General features: G+C 42.7%; 1 protein-coding gene across 8 annotated transcripts in view; it reads left to right on the plus strand.

The window, feature by feature from the left end:
• The window catches only part of auts2a (activator of transcription and developmental regulator AUTS2 a), a 346,590-nt gene that overhangs the window by 68,296 nt on the left and 261,432 nt on the right, over positions 1-16,862 (plus strand). For 6 of the 8 annotated variants that reach the window (XM_085469427.1, XM_085469431.1, XM_085469430.1 and 3 more), the window contains exon 3: positions 15,633-15,839. In XM_085469427.1, coding sequence (XP_085325553.1) covers positions 15,633-15,839 — 207 coding nt within the window. The remainder of the gene's footprint in view (positions 1-15,632; positions 15,840-16,862) is intronic. The other 2 variants (XM_085469428.1, XM_085469432.1) reach the window with 1 other exon arrangement.

Raw genomic sequence — 16,862 nt, forward strand, 5'->3', positions numbered from 1 at the left:
TGGACTGAGTGAACAGTTGTGTAGTTGAGTAGCTGTGGCGTAGAAATCGTTATAGGAGCAGCAGAGCGTTGGGAAAGCTCTGAGCCCAAAATCCTGTTACAGTAAAACTAAAACTAGTTGAGGAACCTGGAAATGTGTTTTGTCTCTTCTGGCGCCGTCTTCTCATCTATTGTGGACATCATGAGCTTTCACTGGGTTTCTAATTACCGGTGCAGGGCCGAGTGCGCGGCCTCGTATTACACCGTTAGCTTTAATGTCCGCGGGCTATAAATAGTGCAGGTGTCGGCTCTCTGGTGCTCGGTCTTCATACAGACAGGAAATAGACTCTGCTCAGTGCGCTGCATTGATTTAACTTAATATTCACTGAGATGAGGTAAGCTGTGTTAATATGACACGATTTAACTAACTGACTAAACGATGCAATATTTGGTGAATTATTTATATTTAATTGTTTTTGCTTCCTTGTTATGAATCTTTCTTACGCCACCATCACGTTGAGGCTGCACAGCACATCCATCAGAGTTCATGTGAGGACAGATTCCTGTTCACTGTGGGTCGGGGCAACAGGTTTTCATGACACAAAAACTGAGTGAGCATCAGTGCAATTTAATGATCTTCTTTCTGTACCCAGTTGCTAAGCAACCTGCACTATTCTGCCTGAAGCCGCGGCGTCCCAAAAGAAACATCACATCATTGGTCTGGAGAGCTGAGGAATGAGACGGGGAACGCAGAGAGGTTAACCCAAAGAGTCCGGCCGTTAACCCGCTTCCTGATGATTTGCTCCTCTAAATGGTCCCACATGTTTTTGATATTACCTCCAACGCTTTACTGTAACCAAAGGTGTGACAACATTAACAGAATTAATCACGTCCTGTTACACCGGACAAGCGTGAAGCCTCATGTTGGACAAATGTGTTTCCCCTCTGGGGCTCCCCAGCCTCTTTACAAAGAGATCCCAATTAAGCTGATAAGTTTCCTAAAACTCGATCCTCAGCGTCTGACGGCAGTCCGTTGTTGGCTGTGGGCGGGGGAGAAGGACAGGAAGGCTTCAGCGTCACCGGCTCTACGCTCCCTGCCTGAGACGATTTCCTGCTGTGAATCATGGAGGTGGAGGAGAAAAGAAATAAGAGGGAGATGCTGCTGCAAAGACGCAGCTTGAGTGAAATCAAGCGTTTCGGTTTCCCTTCTCTCCAAATCCCAGGAGAGGTTGTTTTTCCTTCAGTGGTGCTTGCTCTGGCTCCGGTGTGCACAGAAAACTTTATTTTTAAAACGACAGACAACAAATGGGCTGAAAAGGTCTGAGAGGACAGAAGCACTGCAAGAACTTCAGTCTGAGTAAAGATCTGAGACTTCTGTCTTAATTCGTTGTGTGATATCATTGTGTTTCTCTGTGCTTCACCTTCACAGTAGACGTTCACCGTAGTTAAGCTGTGGAAACATGTAAACACAGTTAGAAATGCTGTGAAGAAAATGTGTGTGTTGTTCTGCAGCATTGATGGAGACGCTTCTTCTTGGCCCTGAGTGGAGTTTCTCTCAGGGAAGCTCCAGGAGGCAGAAAGTGCAGTCTGTCTGTAGGCGAGAACAAAGCCAAGAAGGTTTTTCCTTTTAATGCTGCAAACATGGACTCATTTTAAAAAGGGAGGTAACACTTGCCCCTTTTAGCCCCACTGGAAAGTCAGCCCTTGCCTTCTATTAAATATTCATACGAGTGATGGATGCACTTATTTATTGCCCGATATTTTCCTTGTTTGCTGCCAGTGACGGCAAATGAGACCAAATTTGTTACGCTCTGTCATTTTTGTGGCACCGCATCCAGGAATTTGATGCATGGCTGAAGGACTAAACATCTTAATGAATATTTCTGTGTTTCACCAGCATAAAGGAGGGCGACAAATTACAGCAAAACAAAGCACGAGTAGCAGATGTAGGCCTACTTTTAAACCTTAGTATTAGCTAAAAATGTCACATTTTGCATGTTTCAAATGTGATTATTTGGGGTTAGTTTTTGAAACATTCGATTCAAACATGGCAACGGCAGCTCCGGCTTCCTCCCACAGTCCAAAGACATGCAGTTAGTGGGGTTAGGTGTGGGTGGTTGTGTGTCTCTGGCGACCTGGGTGTACCCTGCCTCTCGCCCTATGGTAGCAGTGATGTCTCGGTGCAAGAAGGTCCGGGGTTGTTTTCGTGTGATTTCCTTCCACGGATAAGTTCGTTACGTTTACTGGTGTTTCTAAATTGGTCATGTGTATGAACGTGACAGTGAAAACATTTTCTTTGGGCTCTCTGGGTCAAGAAATTAGATTTTGTAGATCTGAGAACTTCTAGGTACCAGCTGAAAATAACAAACTGATCAGCTTTTAGATTTTAATTTGAAGCTGACTCAGTCTGAGCCTACCGAGAGAGTGTTTATTAAACAGGCACAACATGATAATAATGCTTAACATCAAGCTGCTCGTGAGCAAACATAAGGTCACTAACATTTGCGGCAACATGTACACATAATGAGTCTAAAACAATAACAACCATAATGGCAGTGAAAAGCCTCTTCACCTGTTTTTGCCATCCGTCCCTGGGTAATAATTACTAATTACAGTAGAGTTAATCCTCCACATCCAGGTGAGCACACCCAGCTGTGACTCATCCTCTCTGGCTCGTTCTCCTCCTGCTGCATCATAACGAGTGGTTGGTGCCGTGTGATTGTAGTGTAACACTGTCCCCCGGCCTCTTTGCCACAGCGACGGGTTTAATGATGCATCTGGGAGAAAATGTTGGACTCGCAGTAACGTTGGACACTTTCAGGAAACACACATCCTGAGTTCAGGAGGTGGTGCTGGTGGGGATCCGTCTTTTTCCACTGATTCATCAAAATATCTGTCATTCCACATTTACTTGTAACTTACTGGCAGGAACCTGAATGCAGTTTGACTCTTTGGATCTTTATTCAGTCCTGGCAATGATAAAGTCTTAGTCCTGCCACAGACTACACCACAACCGGTGTTCTGATACTGTATGATGCCCTCTCTTGGTCGTGAATGCCACTTCTTTGCTTCTAGTACCTCTTCATCATCATCATCTTCTCCTCAGCTCTCCTGAAACCCTGGTTTGTCTTTTAAAAGCTTGAAAATGATTCCACGGCTTCACTTTTCCCGGGTTCAACCTGATTTTCAGTCGCCGGCAGAGTCGTGTTGTAATTGTCTGCTGTGTCTGCTTCCACACTTGGCACCATATGTTTTTGTTTGCCTTCTAGCTCTGATTTGCCATGTGGGGATTTTTTTAATGCGCTTACATATGTTTGTGTTGGTTACGCGTCAGACGTGGTGCTCTGCTGCCCACAGACATGCTTTTGTAACGTTGCCAGCTGATCTGTGCGCTAGCAGTTAAAAAATGCACAAAAAAGAGGAATCGCTGTAGATGTTTGGTGGTGCCCACCCCCCCACCCCCCAGCTCTTTCCCTCCATTAAATGTATTGTTTGAACATAAAAGCTCATTAGTAGAGCTTAGAGTTAGAGTTTGATCAACTCAGAGACGATGTCTCGTGTTTAACTGTGAGAAGAGGATCCAGAAGTTTCACGTTTCTTGTGTTTTCTCACAGGTTCATTTGCACATCAAGGAGAATGAAACCGTGCTTGTTAGCAAAATGCTGCTTGTTTCTCTTCTTGTTCGTGGTCATTGTTTACACGACCGCATGAATTCTCAGCCGAGGCTTAGAGGAGATCTGAGCAAAAAATAAATTATTACATCCATCCATCCATCCATTCGCTTCTCCTTTTCAGGGTCGCGGTGCTGGAGCCTATCCCAGCTGTCACAGGGCGAGAGGCGGGGTGCACCCTGGACAGGTCGCCAGTCTGTCGCAGGGCCAACACACAGGGACAGACAACCATTCACACTCACATTCACTCGCACATTCATACCTAGTGACAATTTGGATTTTCCAATTAACCTATCCCCACAAGCTGCATGTCTTTGGACGGTGGGAGGAAGCCGGAGTACCGGAGAGAACCCACGCAAACACGGGGAGAACATGCAAACGGCCTGATGGTGGAATTGAACTCAGGACCTTCTTGCTGTGCGGCAGCAGTGCTAACCACCGTGCAGTTAACAGAAAATGGTACTTGTTCATTTGTTAATGCCTTTGATTAATTGCTTTGACAGTGGAATGACAGTAAATGTGACGTGCTTGTATTTTATGTTTTCATTTATTTATAATTAGTCACTCTGGACTTTTAACCAGGGTTTTATAACCAAACATCATTCGCTCAGCTACGCTGCTGCTGCTGCTGTTGTTGTTGTTGTTGTTGGTAAGGGTTTGTGACTTCTCGAGCTATTAGTTGGTTAGTTGGTTATATTTTGAGAGCATATTGTCATCGTGCCATCAGGTTACACAAAGACACTTCTGTACCAACGCTGCTTACTTTAGCTACACATACCACCATGAAGTAAAAGTTGATACTGTTACTGAACAAACATGTGGAGCGTAATATTGAGCAGTTAAAAGACCTTCAGTGGTCACATGATTACCATTATATTTGCTACATTTCATGTTTTCTTGCCTGTTTGTGTTTTTCCTACGTGTACGTGGCAGACAGCTTAACAAACAGGCCTGATTTGCTGAGAGGGAATCCTCTTTAGCAACATCAAATGGGAGAATCGGATTGAAGCTTTGACCACATGCGGTCATCGTCAGCACTCCCTCTCCCGTGTAAGGAAATGCTTCATTTGCCTTTACATCTGTCAGCAATTAGCTGTAATTATTTAAGCCAACAAGGGCAGCTTCAAAGGCTGAGATCATCCTGCCGTGCCGATCAGCCTGGGATTGTTGCAGCACATTGTTTTCTACCTTGCTGTTTGTTCTCATTTGATCTGTGCAGCCTGCACTTAGTCTTGTTTTCGCAATATGCTTTGCTTATTCAGGTCGTCACCGCATGTCATGCGCATTCGTGTAAACAGAATCGATGACCTGCTACTTTTAGTAAATGTTCCTCTCTAGGATATCACAGAAAGTAAGAGTGTGTGTGTGTGTGTGTGTGTGTGTGTGTGTGTGTGTGTGTGTGTGTGTGTGCGTGCGCGTGTGCGTGTGTGTGTGTGTGTGTGTGTTTTTACATGTACGTATGAATAAAAGGCCTGCTGCATTCCTTACATATGAAAAGGGCAACACTTCCCACTTTGTTTATTTAGTGATTACCATAAAAGCAGCCGTCTGACAGGCTCCATCTCCTCCTCATGTTTATTAATAAGGGTAAATGTTGGTGGCTCTTATGGCTCAAGCTCAATATGTTTATATCAGTTATATAAGAGCTGTACTGGCACTGTTAGAGTGGAATCACTGGGAACTGGAAACGCGTGCACTCTGACATGTGCTGCGTCATAAATACAAACAGATCTGCCGACTTTGGCTCGAGTACAAATCTCCTTTTGCTGATACACGTGTTATACCATACTTTGTAATTAAAAAGTGACAGAGCAGGTTTTTAAGGATTTATATGCTGCTTTCTTTTTGTTTGGGAATCAGTTGTTCTTCTGATTCCCAAACAAATGAGATGAAATGATAGAGATGGAAACTGGTTTCCCGTAACTCCAGTTCTTCTTTAGCTCTCTGAGCTTTGAGAGAAAAAGAATCAGTTTTTGTTTAATGGCAGGAGCTCGGACCTGGTTTTGGCTCATCATACAATCACCCACAGGATATCCCCTTTTTGGTTTTTCCCCACACACCCATCTCTCTGATGGGGGGAAAGTGTCTGTGATTAGACGAGTGCCAGTCTAGGTGTCGTTGTAAATGTGAGCTGTGTGCATTTTTAAAGCGGACGCTGTTGTGTCAGGTCTCGCTGTTGTGGCATTATGAGAAACGAGGCGACGACACAAGCAGGAGCAAACATCCTGCAGATGCTTCAGTCTTTCAGGGAAATCGTTTCCTGAAAGCTGTCTGGCTTAGACGAGCTCATCCCCTCCGCCTCTGGAAACACTCGGGCTGTTAGCAGCTGGATCTACTCTGAGACACCAAAGATGGTTTTCAGAAGGGAAAAATGATATTTGTACATCAAAATATATATTTTTTGCTTATAAAATACAAATTATAACGGGTGAAACGAGCCACTGTGTTGAGATAATTGTTTGAGCATGCTCAGACAGCAGCAGCTGAGGCACGTGGAACAAATGCTTTGGACCTGCCTGCTCTCATGCGTTCTGCAATATAACTGTATTTATTTCAGCTACTTCACAGTCGGCACTTAAGGGCTTAATTTAGTGTGTTTACACTTTTATTCATAAAGTGTATTGTTGTCATTCAACACCACATGAATCAACACTGATTCATAATTAGGGATGGGTACCGGTGTCCGGTGCCATGATGGCACCGGTTCTGACATAAACGGTAGTAACCAGACCGAAAAGCAGCGCACATTTCGGTGCTTTATTTCGGTGCTTTTTTTCCCTGAGCTGTGATACACTTCTAGCCAATAATTTTACGTTTCCCAGGATAGTAGGCGGGTCCAGGTACGTGCGTTCTTTTAGAGCAGAGCTACAGATTAAAAATGTCCAAGGCGAAGCGGTCAAAAGTCTGGCTGTACTTCACAGCAAAATATGCAAACTCAGCAGCAACAAGTGCTTTAAGCTGATACTGTGATACTGTCAAAGGAGGTAACACCAAGAATCCGATGAAACACCTGGCGACGTATAGCATTTTTTTTAAAAGCCCAGAAATGCGCCGTATTTGATAGCTTGCTGCGAGACCTCACACCGAGCGCATCTACTGTGCGTGGGTTGCCTGTTATCTGACCCGGAGTTAGCAATATCCCCCAAAAACCCCGAAGAGGAGAGTCCTGGCCCCTAGCCCTGCCAGTGTAGCAGAAATGATGAGGATGATGATGCAGCAGCAGCCGTTCTTCTCTGCGTGAGTAGCTTAATGTTGTTCGTGTGTAATTTACGTTGAGTAGGCTAACCACGTTATTACATTAATGCAGGTAAGGTGAACTAGCAAACATCATCATAGCTACATGCTGCTGTCTTCTTGTTTGATGGCAGATACTCCCTTCACCCTGGACAAAAAGGCTAAAATGACCAAAGAAAAAGTGGAAAACAGTTAAACATGAGAGGTTTTGGACAAAGTTTGTGTTTTTTCCATTGTTTAAGCTTCCAGCCAAGAGTGATGCCATATATGCCCCATAGCTGCAGAAAAGGCTAACATTGTTATCTTTTTACAAAAAACCAGCTGAATATGAGAGGTTTTTGGACCAATTTTGTGTTCTCCATTCTTTAAGCACCGGTTTGAGCACCGTTTAAGCACCGGCACCGTTTCAAAAGTACCGGTTTGGCACCGGTATCGGATAAAACCTAAACGATACCCATCCCTATTCATAATTTTTAAAAAATATTACTTCTTTGGATCAAATGTATTTTTTCTTCATTTTATGCCCACATGGATTTGCACTTGTATCCAGTAGTTTTGCTCCTCTTGTACTCGAGCCCTTCTCTTCCACGTTTCCTGTCTTGTGCCTCTCGAGCTGCGCGGCGTTTCTTTGCTTTCAGAAGAAACGGTCATCCACGGTGCACGACCTGAATGCTCAGTGACAAGATGAGCACTCAGGGATAGTCTGAGTGGTTCCTGTATTTCAAAGATGATGTGCACTTGTGTTTGTCCAGTAGCACTCGGCACCTTGTGGGCAGGTAATGGTTACTGTTGCTGTAGAATACAGCAAAAATGTTTTTTCTTCATATTCTAAAGCTTATAAAGGCCCATAAACAGAACTGTAGCACAGCAGTTTATAAGGGCATGTAGCAGAACACCATGTGAAATATTTCTGTGTTCTGGCCAGTGTGACTTTGTGCTGCTACAGGAACATTTGGAGATTAAATTTGGGATTTAGCAAACTGAAAATGTCAGAGGGATCCGCCTTCAAACGAATCATTTCACAAAACGACTTAAAACCTCTTCAAAGAGTTTTTCCTGTGTCTGACCTCAGCTCTCTGTTTTTCTAACTGATGTTACTTCTAAAAGTAAAAAAAGTTTAATTCATCGCATTCAGCAGTAACGTGAAGCGATCCAAGTCTTTGATGGAGGGAGTCGATTTTGCGACATGTCACTGGCACAAAGGCTGATTCTGGTCATCTGGATGTTTTCAGGGGGAGAAACGTTTCGTCATCATCCAGGCGACGTCTTCAGTCCCAGCTCACTGCAGGTTTCCCCAGTCTTATAAACACTACATTTGCACCGGCCTGCCCAGTTTCTCAGTCAAATAGGAGCTCAAGGTTTCAGCGTCAAGATCAGGAGAAAATCTAGAAGTTACTTGAAATGATTTTGTATTAAACAGTCTAACATTTTGACTCATCAACCAAAGGTGTTCTACACAACTACACTGTAGCTGATATATCTTATTTAACCTCCTATCAGCTGTCTCAGTGAGTATCCATCCATCCAGTTGTGCTTTAAAGATTAATGTAGACCAATCGTTCTGTGTGTGTGAACTACATAAATCATGAATCACTGTTTCCTTGGCTGTTAAGTGGGAAATAAACTCCCTGGTGTCTCACTCTCGTCACTTGCTGTGTGTACAGAGATGTACTTGGCAAACTCCGCTCTGCTGTTCCATCTTCACATAAAGCAAACCGACAACTGTACATTAATTGTTGAGTGCAATAGTAAGTCTGCCTGTGCCAGTTTAAGCTGCGAGGCTTAACAACGTTTGTGGTGGAAACATTGTGCTTCTCATTTTTTGTTTGTTTTCCAAATTCTGAGCGATTTCTGTGAAACGTATTTCATTCTTGGTGATTAGAAGTAGCTAAAGATTCTTTTTGATCTCCGTGAGGCATGAAAGACATTTTTACACCAACTCGAGCAGCTGATGTTTAGCTCACCGTTAGAACCAAGGTTTCCCGTGTCAACTCTCAACCAGTGACTACTTCATGCACGTGTACCGGAGTTCGAACATTTTCGGTTAGAGGATCAAAGAGTCTATTCACACTTATAATTGGTTACATGACTGCAAACAGCAGCAATGAATTATGCAGCAATTAGTTACGGCCAACACTTCTCAGCTCGTCTTAATGCTGAACGTGTGATAATCAGGTCAAGGACAGACTTCTCAGTCTAACCAGCTACCTGAAGTTAATCTGCACTTCAGTCCTAGAGTACAGCAAGGAGGGATTGTGCTGATCAGGCTTTATTAGCATCCATTAGATCTCCAATTATTCTTTACTCTGTTGTCGTGTAGAGGCCAAAGGTATGTGTTTGTGTGTTTGCAGAGCTTGGTGTTGAATGCAGCGGTGTCATCAGTCATGAAGTCGGTCTATTTATACTTGTTGTTATTTCCTGACGCCTTTCTTCTCTTTTATAATTTCTTGAATCTGTTTCTTCTAAACTAACTTTTGTCCATAAGACAAATATGGACGGGTTGATTTTGTTGGGTTCACTTCATTGAACCTGAGAACCAGCCTGTTCATTTATGTCCTCTGTAATGGTCATTTGTTTTGGGTCTGCATCTTTTGACTTATTCAAGCCACCCTACTAAGTCCCGATGGACATCCTGCGCTTTCCATTGGTTTCTCGTGCGTTTAGGCTTTTAGCTCCAAAGAGGAAGGAAATCACAAAGTAAACTGGGAAGGTTCATTTTTCCTTGGTTCTCAGGAGGTTAATCAAAGGTTGTTGGACATTAGGGTCACTGTAAGCATGAAGTTTTCTCAAAGGTGGCTTTAAAATGCAAGACAAACGAGGATGAAAAGAAAGGAGGAGCTCTGTAATTTCTATTTTTAAATAAAACCTCATTTATTCTGTGACACTTCTACTGTGTAAGGCCCAGAGGAATATTCAGGAAATGTTATGTAATGCACTGTATTCAACTACTCACTGGCTGGACACTTCTGTCAGAGCGTCAGTTCATACTGATGTGAGAGCATCTCCACATTCATGATGCAAGGATTGATATCTGAGCCAGTTATCTGGTTTCACTTAACCCAGCATTTGTAATCAGGCTGAGGTAGTTATTAAAACAAACCTCCAGCTGTTAGAGATGGGCTAAATCTGTGATAATATTTCTGACAGTATATATATTTTTAAAACTATGATGTATACGGCCTGCAGACAGCAGCAATTCTGAATGTAAGTAGATGAGGCGCCGTCTTTCTTTTCCACTGAGCTACCACCGCTGATGACACACTTCCTAATTTAAAGTGTGAATCTATTGAAACAAGGTGTCAGCAGCAGCATTGTAGAGCAACAGCAGTGACACATGTCAGAGGTAAGAACAAAGCACGGGTAATGTTTTCCCTGGAAATTCATTCCACAATAACTGAAGTAACTGAACCATGAAACTCTGCAGGAGCTGCGCATAATAAAACATAATGTTGTATGTTGGGTCGAGCTTTTTAACCAGTTGCTTCAAGCACTGCTTTTCCACCAGTGATCTCTGTCCACCGTTTATATTAAGCCTCTTTGATACCAGGAAGGAGAAGGAAACGTTGATCGTGTACGTCGAAGGTATCAATGCTCGATCATTAAGACGCAGAGCAACAGAATATTTAGATTTTTATTCTTTCTGTTGCAGCCTGCGTGATGTTTAATGAGAGAGGTGCCCAGTTTAGCGTCGTCTATTTAGGCACATATAACAATCAAATTTAAGGCTACGTCCACACGTACCCGGGTATTTTTGAAAACGCAGATTTTTCTATGCGTTTGCGCCTTTCGTCCACACGTAAACGGCGTTTTCGGTCACTGAAAACGGAGATTTTCAAAAACTCTGTTTTTGCGTTTACGTGTGGACGAGGTAAACGGAGAACATTTTTGACGTCACACTGTGCGCCACGTTATTGTTTCGGTGAAATTAATTTCTACAATGGCGGACTTTGACAAAATACTGTTAATTCTACTCTCTGCAGTGTTTAAATGCTTACATATACACACACAGTTACTGTCCCTCCACACATACGATTCAGTTCTGCTTCTATGCGCCATCTTTGTTTACTCTTTCCCACCCAGGCTGACTTCTGATTGGCCAACATTTCTACACGGATAGGAATATAGCGCCACCTGCTGCTTTGGCATGTTACTAGCAGCGTTTTCCTTCATTTTTGGCTTTTATGTGTGGACGGGATTTTTTTTATAAACGAAAACGGAAAATCTTCGTTTTCAAAAATACCCGTGTACGTGTGGACGTAGCCTAAATTGTGGATAAAATTGTCTATGAATCTATATTTTTAACTCTAATCTATATACATCTATAATTTTTAATATAGATTTGTAGGATTCGTATGGAAAGACAAAGACTTGATCCAAATGTCAAAAACAAAAACCCCCTAACATCAGCGCACAGAGGTTTGAGAGTTTGATGGTTTTATACCTGTTGATTTCTTAATCATTGCTTTCTTGTTAATACCGAGTTCTGAACCAACCGTCCGGATGTTACACCAAGAAAGGAGACCGTCAGACTAGGTAGTGTTCAGTGTTCTGTTCTGATGCTGTGTGTACGCTACCTGTGTGATATGACGATATCTGATGACGATATGAAAACTTCTGTCGTTTCATATCGCGCTGTCTTTTGTTTTGTGGTGTCGCAAAATGAACTCTTTACAGGAATATTTTATATCGTTTTGATGGTCACTGTAGCGGCTATGACCACACTACGGACGGACAAGTGACTGTTTTTACACGTTGTCATTAGCAACAACGACGGTAAACCCAGCGTGTTCGTCCGCTTGTTTATTTACCAAATAAACCTTTCACAATAAAGCTGAAGATGTCACGATCTGGCTGGCAGACCGTGGGGATGTGTGGGGAAGGAGGACCCAGGCGCGGTACTCTGTGTATAAACAGTGCGTTTATTTACAGTGATGGAAACAATAACAGTAAATCCCCATGCTCTCCCGTGACTCCCGTGTCGTGTCTTCCCAAAAGTCCGTGCTCCGTGTTCTCCACTGCCGTGTGTCCACACACACCCCGTGCCTGCTGCCCTCCGAGGTTCCACGCTCCTCCTGAGGGGAAAATGACAGAGGCAGCCGTCAAGACACTTAATTCCAGTAGGCATACACTCAGACTTTAGCTAAGCAGAAGACTAACGTGGAGTCTCATGGAATGATCCCGCGTCGGTGGGAGCTCCAAGACTCTCCTAAGTAGCTCCCCTGACGAGCCCTGATCAGCGGCAGGTGTGTGGCTTCGGGTGTGGCCAGTCCTTCCGCAGGGCCACACCCCTCAGGCCTGCAGGTGGCTGAGCTCCATCCTCCAAGCATCCCCGCAGACATAAACACACACACTCACATCTACAATCATGGAGGAGAGCAGCAGCAATACCAAAATACATATAATAATCATAATAATAATATGATACATGACTGCTCAGGGATCCTGGGTCGCCCAGTCCCAGGACCCTGACAGAAGATCCTGTTGAGACTTTTTGAAATAAACTGAAATGATGACAAAATACATTATTCTCAAACATCACATTTCAGAATATGCATCAAACAAATGACCTCAAATAAAAAAAGGTAACTATAAATGGTGCCAGTGAGGATGAGGCAGAACCAGGTAATTATGGGTCAAACTGGTGTTTGACTGAGTGCTCGTATTTAAACTGCTATAAATAACTTGTTGGTCTATAATAGTTGAAACATGTGTCAGATGTGTCCCTCTTGAGCCCTGCACCACTTTTCTTTTTTACCTTTGGGTTTTGGGTTGTAGATACAAACACATACTTTGCCTTGAATGTTATTCACACAGAAATATGTGGCTTGAAAGTGAATTAACCTGTGGCAAACCCTCACGTGGACACCTGCAGATATGCATTGTGACTAAATGCCACATTGTAATTAGTTTGTACACAGACAGACAATCGTAGTAATGAAAGCTAGTGCAGACTGAGCCATGCTGAGCAATTACTTTGCTTTCAGTGTCATCGTAAGGCAGTGAAATAAGGAATTTGTCTTGCTATTGTTCAGTGAGCAGGCAAGACATATTGTGCATAATTTATTCCAGGCAATCAGTTGGTTTAAATGCTCAGAAGCACGCAGAAGACTGGCACAATGGAAGGTCTCTCAGCCTCATCATAACTTTGTCACTTATTCTGTGCGCTGACAATACATGTCATGTTACATTATTTGCCTTGGATGAGTGTGGGCGGGAAAGGCAAACAAGATTAGTTGATGCATGCACTTGTTTTTCTGTGAGGCCTTTAGAAATGGTTTAGTGAGTCAGTGCCAGTAGCACACCCATCAAGCTCATTTCTGACAGCAGTGGATATCTCTGAAACTGCTGGAGTAATTCTCTGCCGGCACGCTAAGGTTGCTTCGAGGTGGTCCATCTGAAGAGCTGCTGCTTGAGACGGGCTGGATTTCCCCCCCCTAACCAGTGTGTGCTGGAAAATCTGCCTCCATTTCATTCCTTATATGCACTGTACACCAGCTGTGAAGCTCACTTTGGTTTCTGTGGGCTGTGGGTTAAATCCTAGACCGAGTTGGGGTTTGTTGGACTGAGAGTCTACACTGAGCGGTGCTGAACAAATACAACTCATCCTAAAAGATGTTGATGGATTAAGAGGTTTTATTCAAACTAGAAAGACAGAGGGCAGCAGTAATAACTACGACCCACACAGGTTTGAATCAGCTATACTACTTGTATAGTTACTCTTTTATAAAATCTAAATGCTTACATGTCACAGAATGATTAAAATTATTAGGTTAACACAGAATTTGCAACAACTATATTTATTTTCTTTTTTCCATTTTCCAGATTCGACCAATCAGAGCACGCTCAGTGTGCAAAGGCCTTTACAATATTGATGCATTTAATCAGTCCAGTAGTTTCAAGCCCGTAAATATAAAATTCCTGTAATTCCATAAAAAACCAAAACATAACGTGTACACTTGCATCATGTCTCGGTGCTACAAATGCACACTGCATTAGAGCTGGTCTCTCCAGCCTCAGTGTTGTAGACTATTGACATGTTATCAGTGCAGCTGCGGCAGCTTTGCACTTCCATGCTGATAGCCACTTCATCTGCTTAAACGTCTCCCTGGGGCTGTTAACAGCAATGGCTCTAACAAAAAGAGTAAAATAGGTCACCACTTCAGATAACAAAGCTGATTTGCTCGATAACTTTTACAGTAGAGGCTGTAATACATTGCACAGCCCCTTCAGCTGCAGCCTATTAGTGCTGATGAGCGCTTTCAGACTCTGTAACTCCCATATTGCAGTTGCAAGTTGTGTAACTCATCTTATTGCTTTGTTTTCAGTATCCAGTTTGTCCATGAAGACAAATGTTCTCCTGTATAGTTTCATGTTGACAGAAGACAAAATGGACTTAAATGTTCAGGGTTTCTGTTGTTAGCGCCGCTGTGTGCCCCTCAGCTACACGCTCCTGTTTTCTGTCCATCAGATTTGATTTAAAACCATTTTGCAATCAGTCCTGCTTACTTTACCTCACTGTGACATCAAAGTCCTCCAAACACAACTGATGCATGAGTGAGAGAGAGAGCGTGAGCAGTGTGTAGGTTCATGCTAATGTCAGCATGCTAACATAGTGAGGTCATGTTTTTACAGTTGCTCTATGAGCATGTCAGCTAATTTTGAAGTGGATGATCAGGTTTTCACATGAGAATTAAGAAGAACAGTAAAGTCATCGCAGTTCATCCTTGGACCATGAATATATGTGTTTCATTTATTTATCAGCCTCACGGAGGAATAATGAGTCACCTTTCATTAGCAGGTCATCCAGTAGCTATGAATATCTGTTCAAGTCATGTTCCACAGAGAGGGTTCACTCCCGTGACCTTTCACCTTCACGATAAGAAGCCTGTTAATCAAAGCAATTACAGTCTGTCCACTCAGTGACTACACAGGAAGAAACACTTAAAAATCCCTTGAAAAGCTCGTCTTGTCTTCTGTAATCTGTGATCTGAATGCGATGTTGCTCCAGACACCTTTCCTTTCCAACATGAGCTCTATAAATATACTAGAGGCTCTTTTTCAGTGTATTTGTTGGTTTCCATTCGTGTGACTTGTGTTATTACAGTCCATGTGCACATACATGGTAATGTCTGAGCTGACAGGTGGGAGGGAAAAAGGATCGAAGAGAATGAGCTGAAAATATAATAAATTTAAAAAAATTAATCCATTTAAAATATGTCAACATGGACTTTGTGGTTGTGGCCGCTACAGTGACTGAAACAAAAGGTTGTGTAGCGTTGCGTGAGATGTAGCACTAAAGTGTCACATCCATGGTTTAAATCCACCTGGCATTTGCTGGAACCTCCACTGTGTTCTTTGAGAAAAGGAAAAAAACTGTCAGTGACCTTGTTCTTTTATTCTTTGTTGGAGAAAATTTAGTGATGGAACATCGAAGCCTTTCTGCATGATAGCCCTTCAATTTAGAGCAAATACTCTCTGCTTATTGTAGAGGAGATTTGCTATCTGTCAAAATGGGCTTTTGTGAAAAGGTATTCAGCTGTTTTTGAGCTCTGCAGTGTGTAATGAGCAGCTTTTCATAGATATAAAAATTCAGTCAAACACACATTTAACTGCTGATTGTTGGTGTGACTGCAGGCTTCTTACAGGCCAGTTGTCTGGCTGATACAGTCTGTAGTACATTGCTTGCACGAAGATGAAATACTTGTTTTGACTCTAATAAAAGCTTTGTCTTGTTCTGTTTTCTTCCTAGAAGAACATGACGCTAAAGCCTCAGGAAGGCAGAGACAACCAGGCAGGATCCCTGCATAAGAAAACCCCTTCTAGGGTTCCCAATGGCCTGAGCCTGGAGCCCTGCAGGAACAATTTCCACCACCAGTCCTCAGACCAGGAGAACAACCCCCGCTTGGCTCACTCGCAAGGGAAAAAGAAGAAGCACCTGAACAAGAAACACACGATGGTGAGTTATGAAAAACCAAAGAAACCAGTAAGAGTAGAAGGACCATCATTAAAAACTGTTTTCTTATAAATGCTTGTTTAGTTTTAGTTTCCTTTAGTTTAAATTAAATGAGTACTTCACTTAACAACTGGTTGTTTACAGGCTCTGGAGATGACTGGCTGTGGGCTTAATGGAGCAGCTTTTGTTACACTGTGGCATTTGAACCAAAACCACAGTCTGTTCCTAACACTAACCAAGTTATTCTTATTACATAAACCTGACCAACGAGTCAATCTGAAAGTAAAAGGCCAAGCGCAGTGCCCAAAGGTCTAATGGGAATTCACACGTCTGTAAAAATGGCATAGCTGCTATATTAGAACACTTTGGTGGAAAGCACTTTATAAAGGAAAAAATCACATGGCATACATGCAGAGTTGGGACGCAAAAAGCATATCGACATTTTAAGGACTGAGGTTTGTCCTGTGCTTTAAACTGATGCTTGTTGAGCAGAAAATGGATCCTCTGATGGTGTCGATTTTGATAATTAATGCTAATTCAGCGTCCAGCTGTCAGATGCTCAGAGTTTTACTGGCACGTGTACATTTTACTGATCTGTGCGGTGGGGAAAAAGCTTTTATATTTTAAAATATTAATACAGTTTAATTGATACAATGTAATTTATTGATCTAAATCTGTAACATAATGTTACTAAAGCCATGAAATAAATATGACTGAGTCTGACCGATGTGCCCCTTTTTGGTGAGAAAAGTGGGACGGCCCATTTTTAAAAGTAAATCATTTGTATCGAGGATTTTTGGAAGTTGCTCGATAAAACATTGCACCTCTAATGGTTAAATCAAAGAGTCCAAACGCTCTACAAGAGTGAAGTCTAGCTCCTGTGAGGTGTGGGTGTAATTTAATGTATGACTCAGAACATGTTTTTGTGTGTAGCAAGGTGACGAGGTCATCAGTGAATATTTGTGGCACCCTGATGCAGGAGCGTAGTTTACAGCACTGTCACACACACAGAGCAGCGTCGAGCTG

The sequence above is a fragment of the Copadichromis virginalis genome, linkage group LG10, assembly GCF_057382275.1.
Source record: "Copadichromis virginalis isolate Kocher_CV1m ecotype Utaka linkage group LG10, C_Virginalis_male_GT1.1, whole genome shotgun sequence".
Lineage (NCBI taxonomy): Eukaryota > Metazoa > Chordata > Actinopteri > Cichliformes > Cichlidae > Copadichromis > Copadichromis virginalis.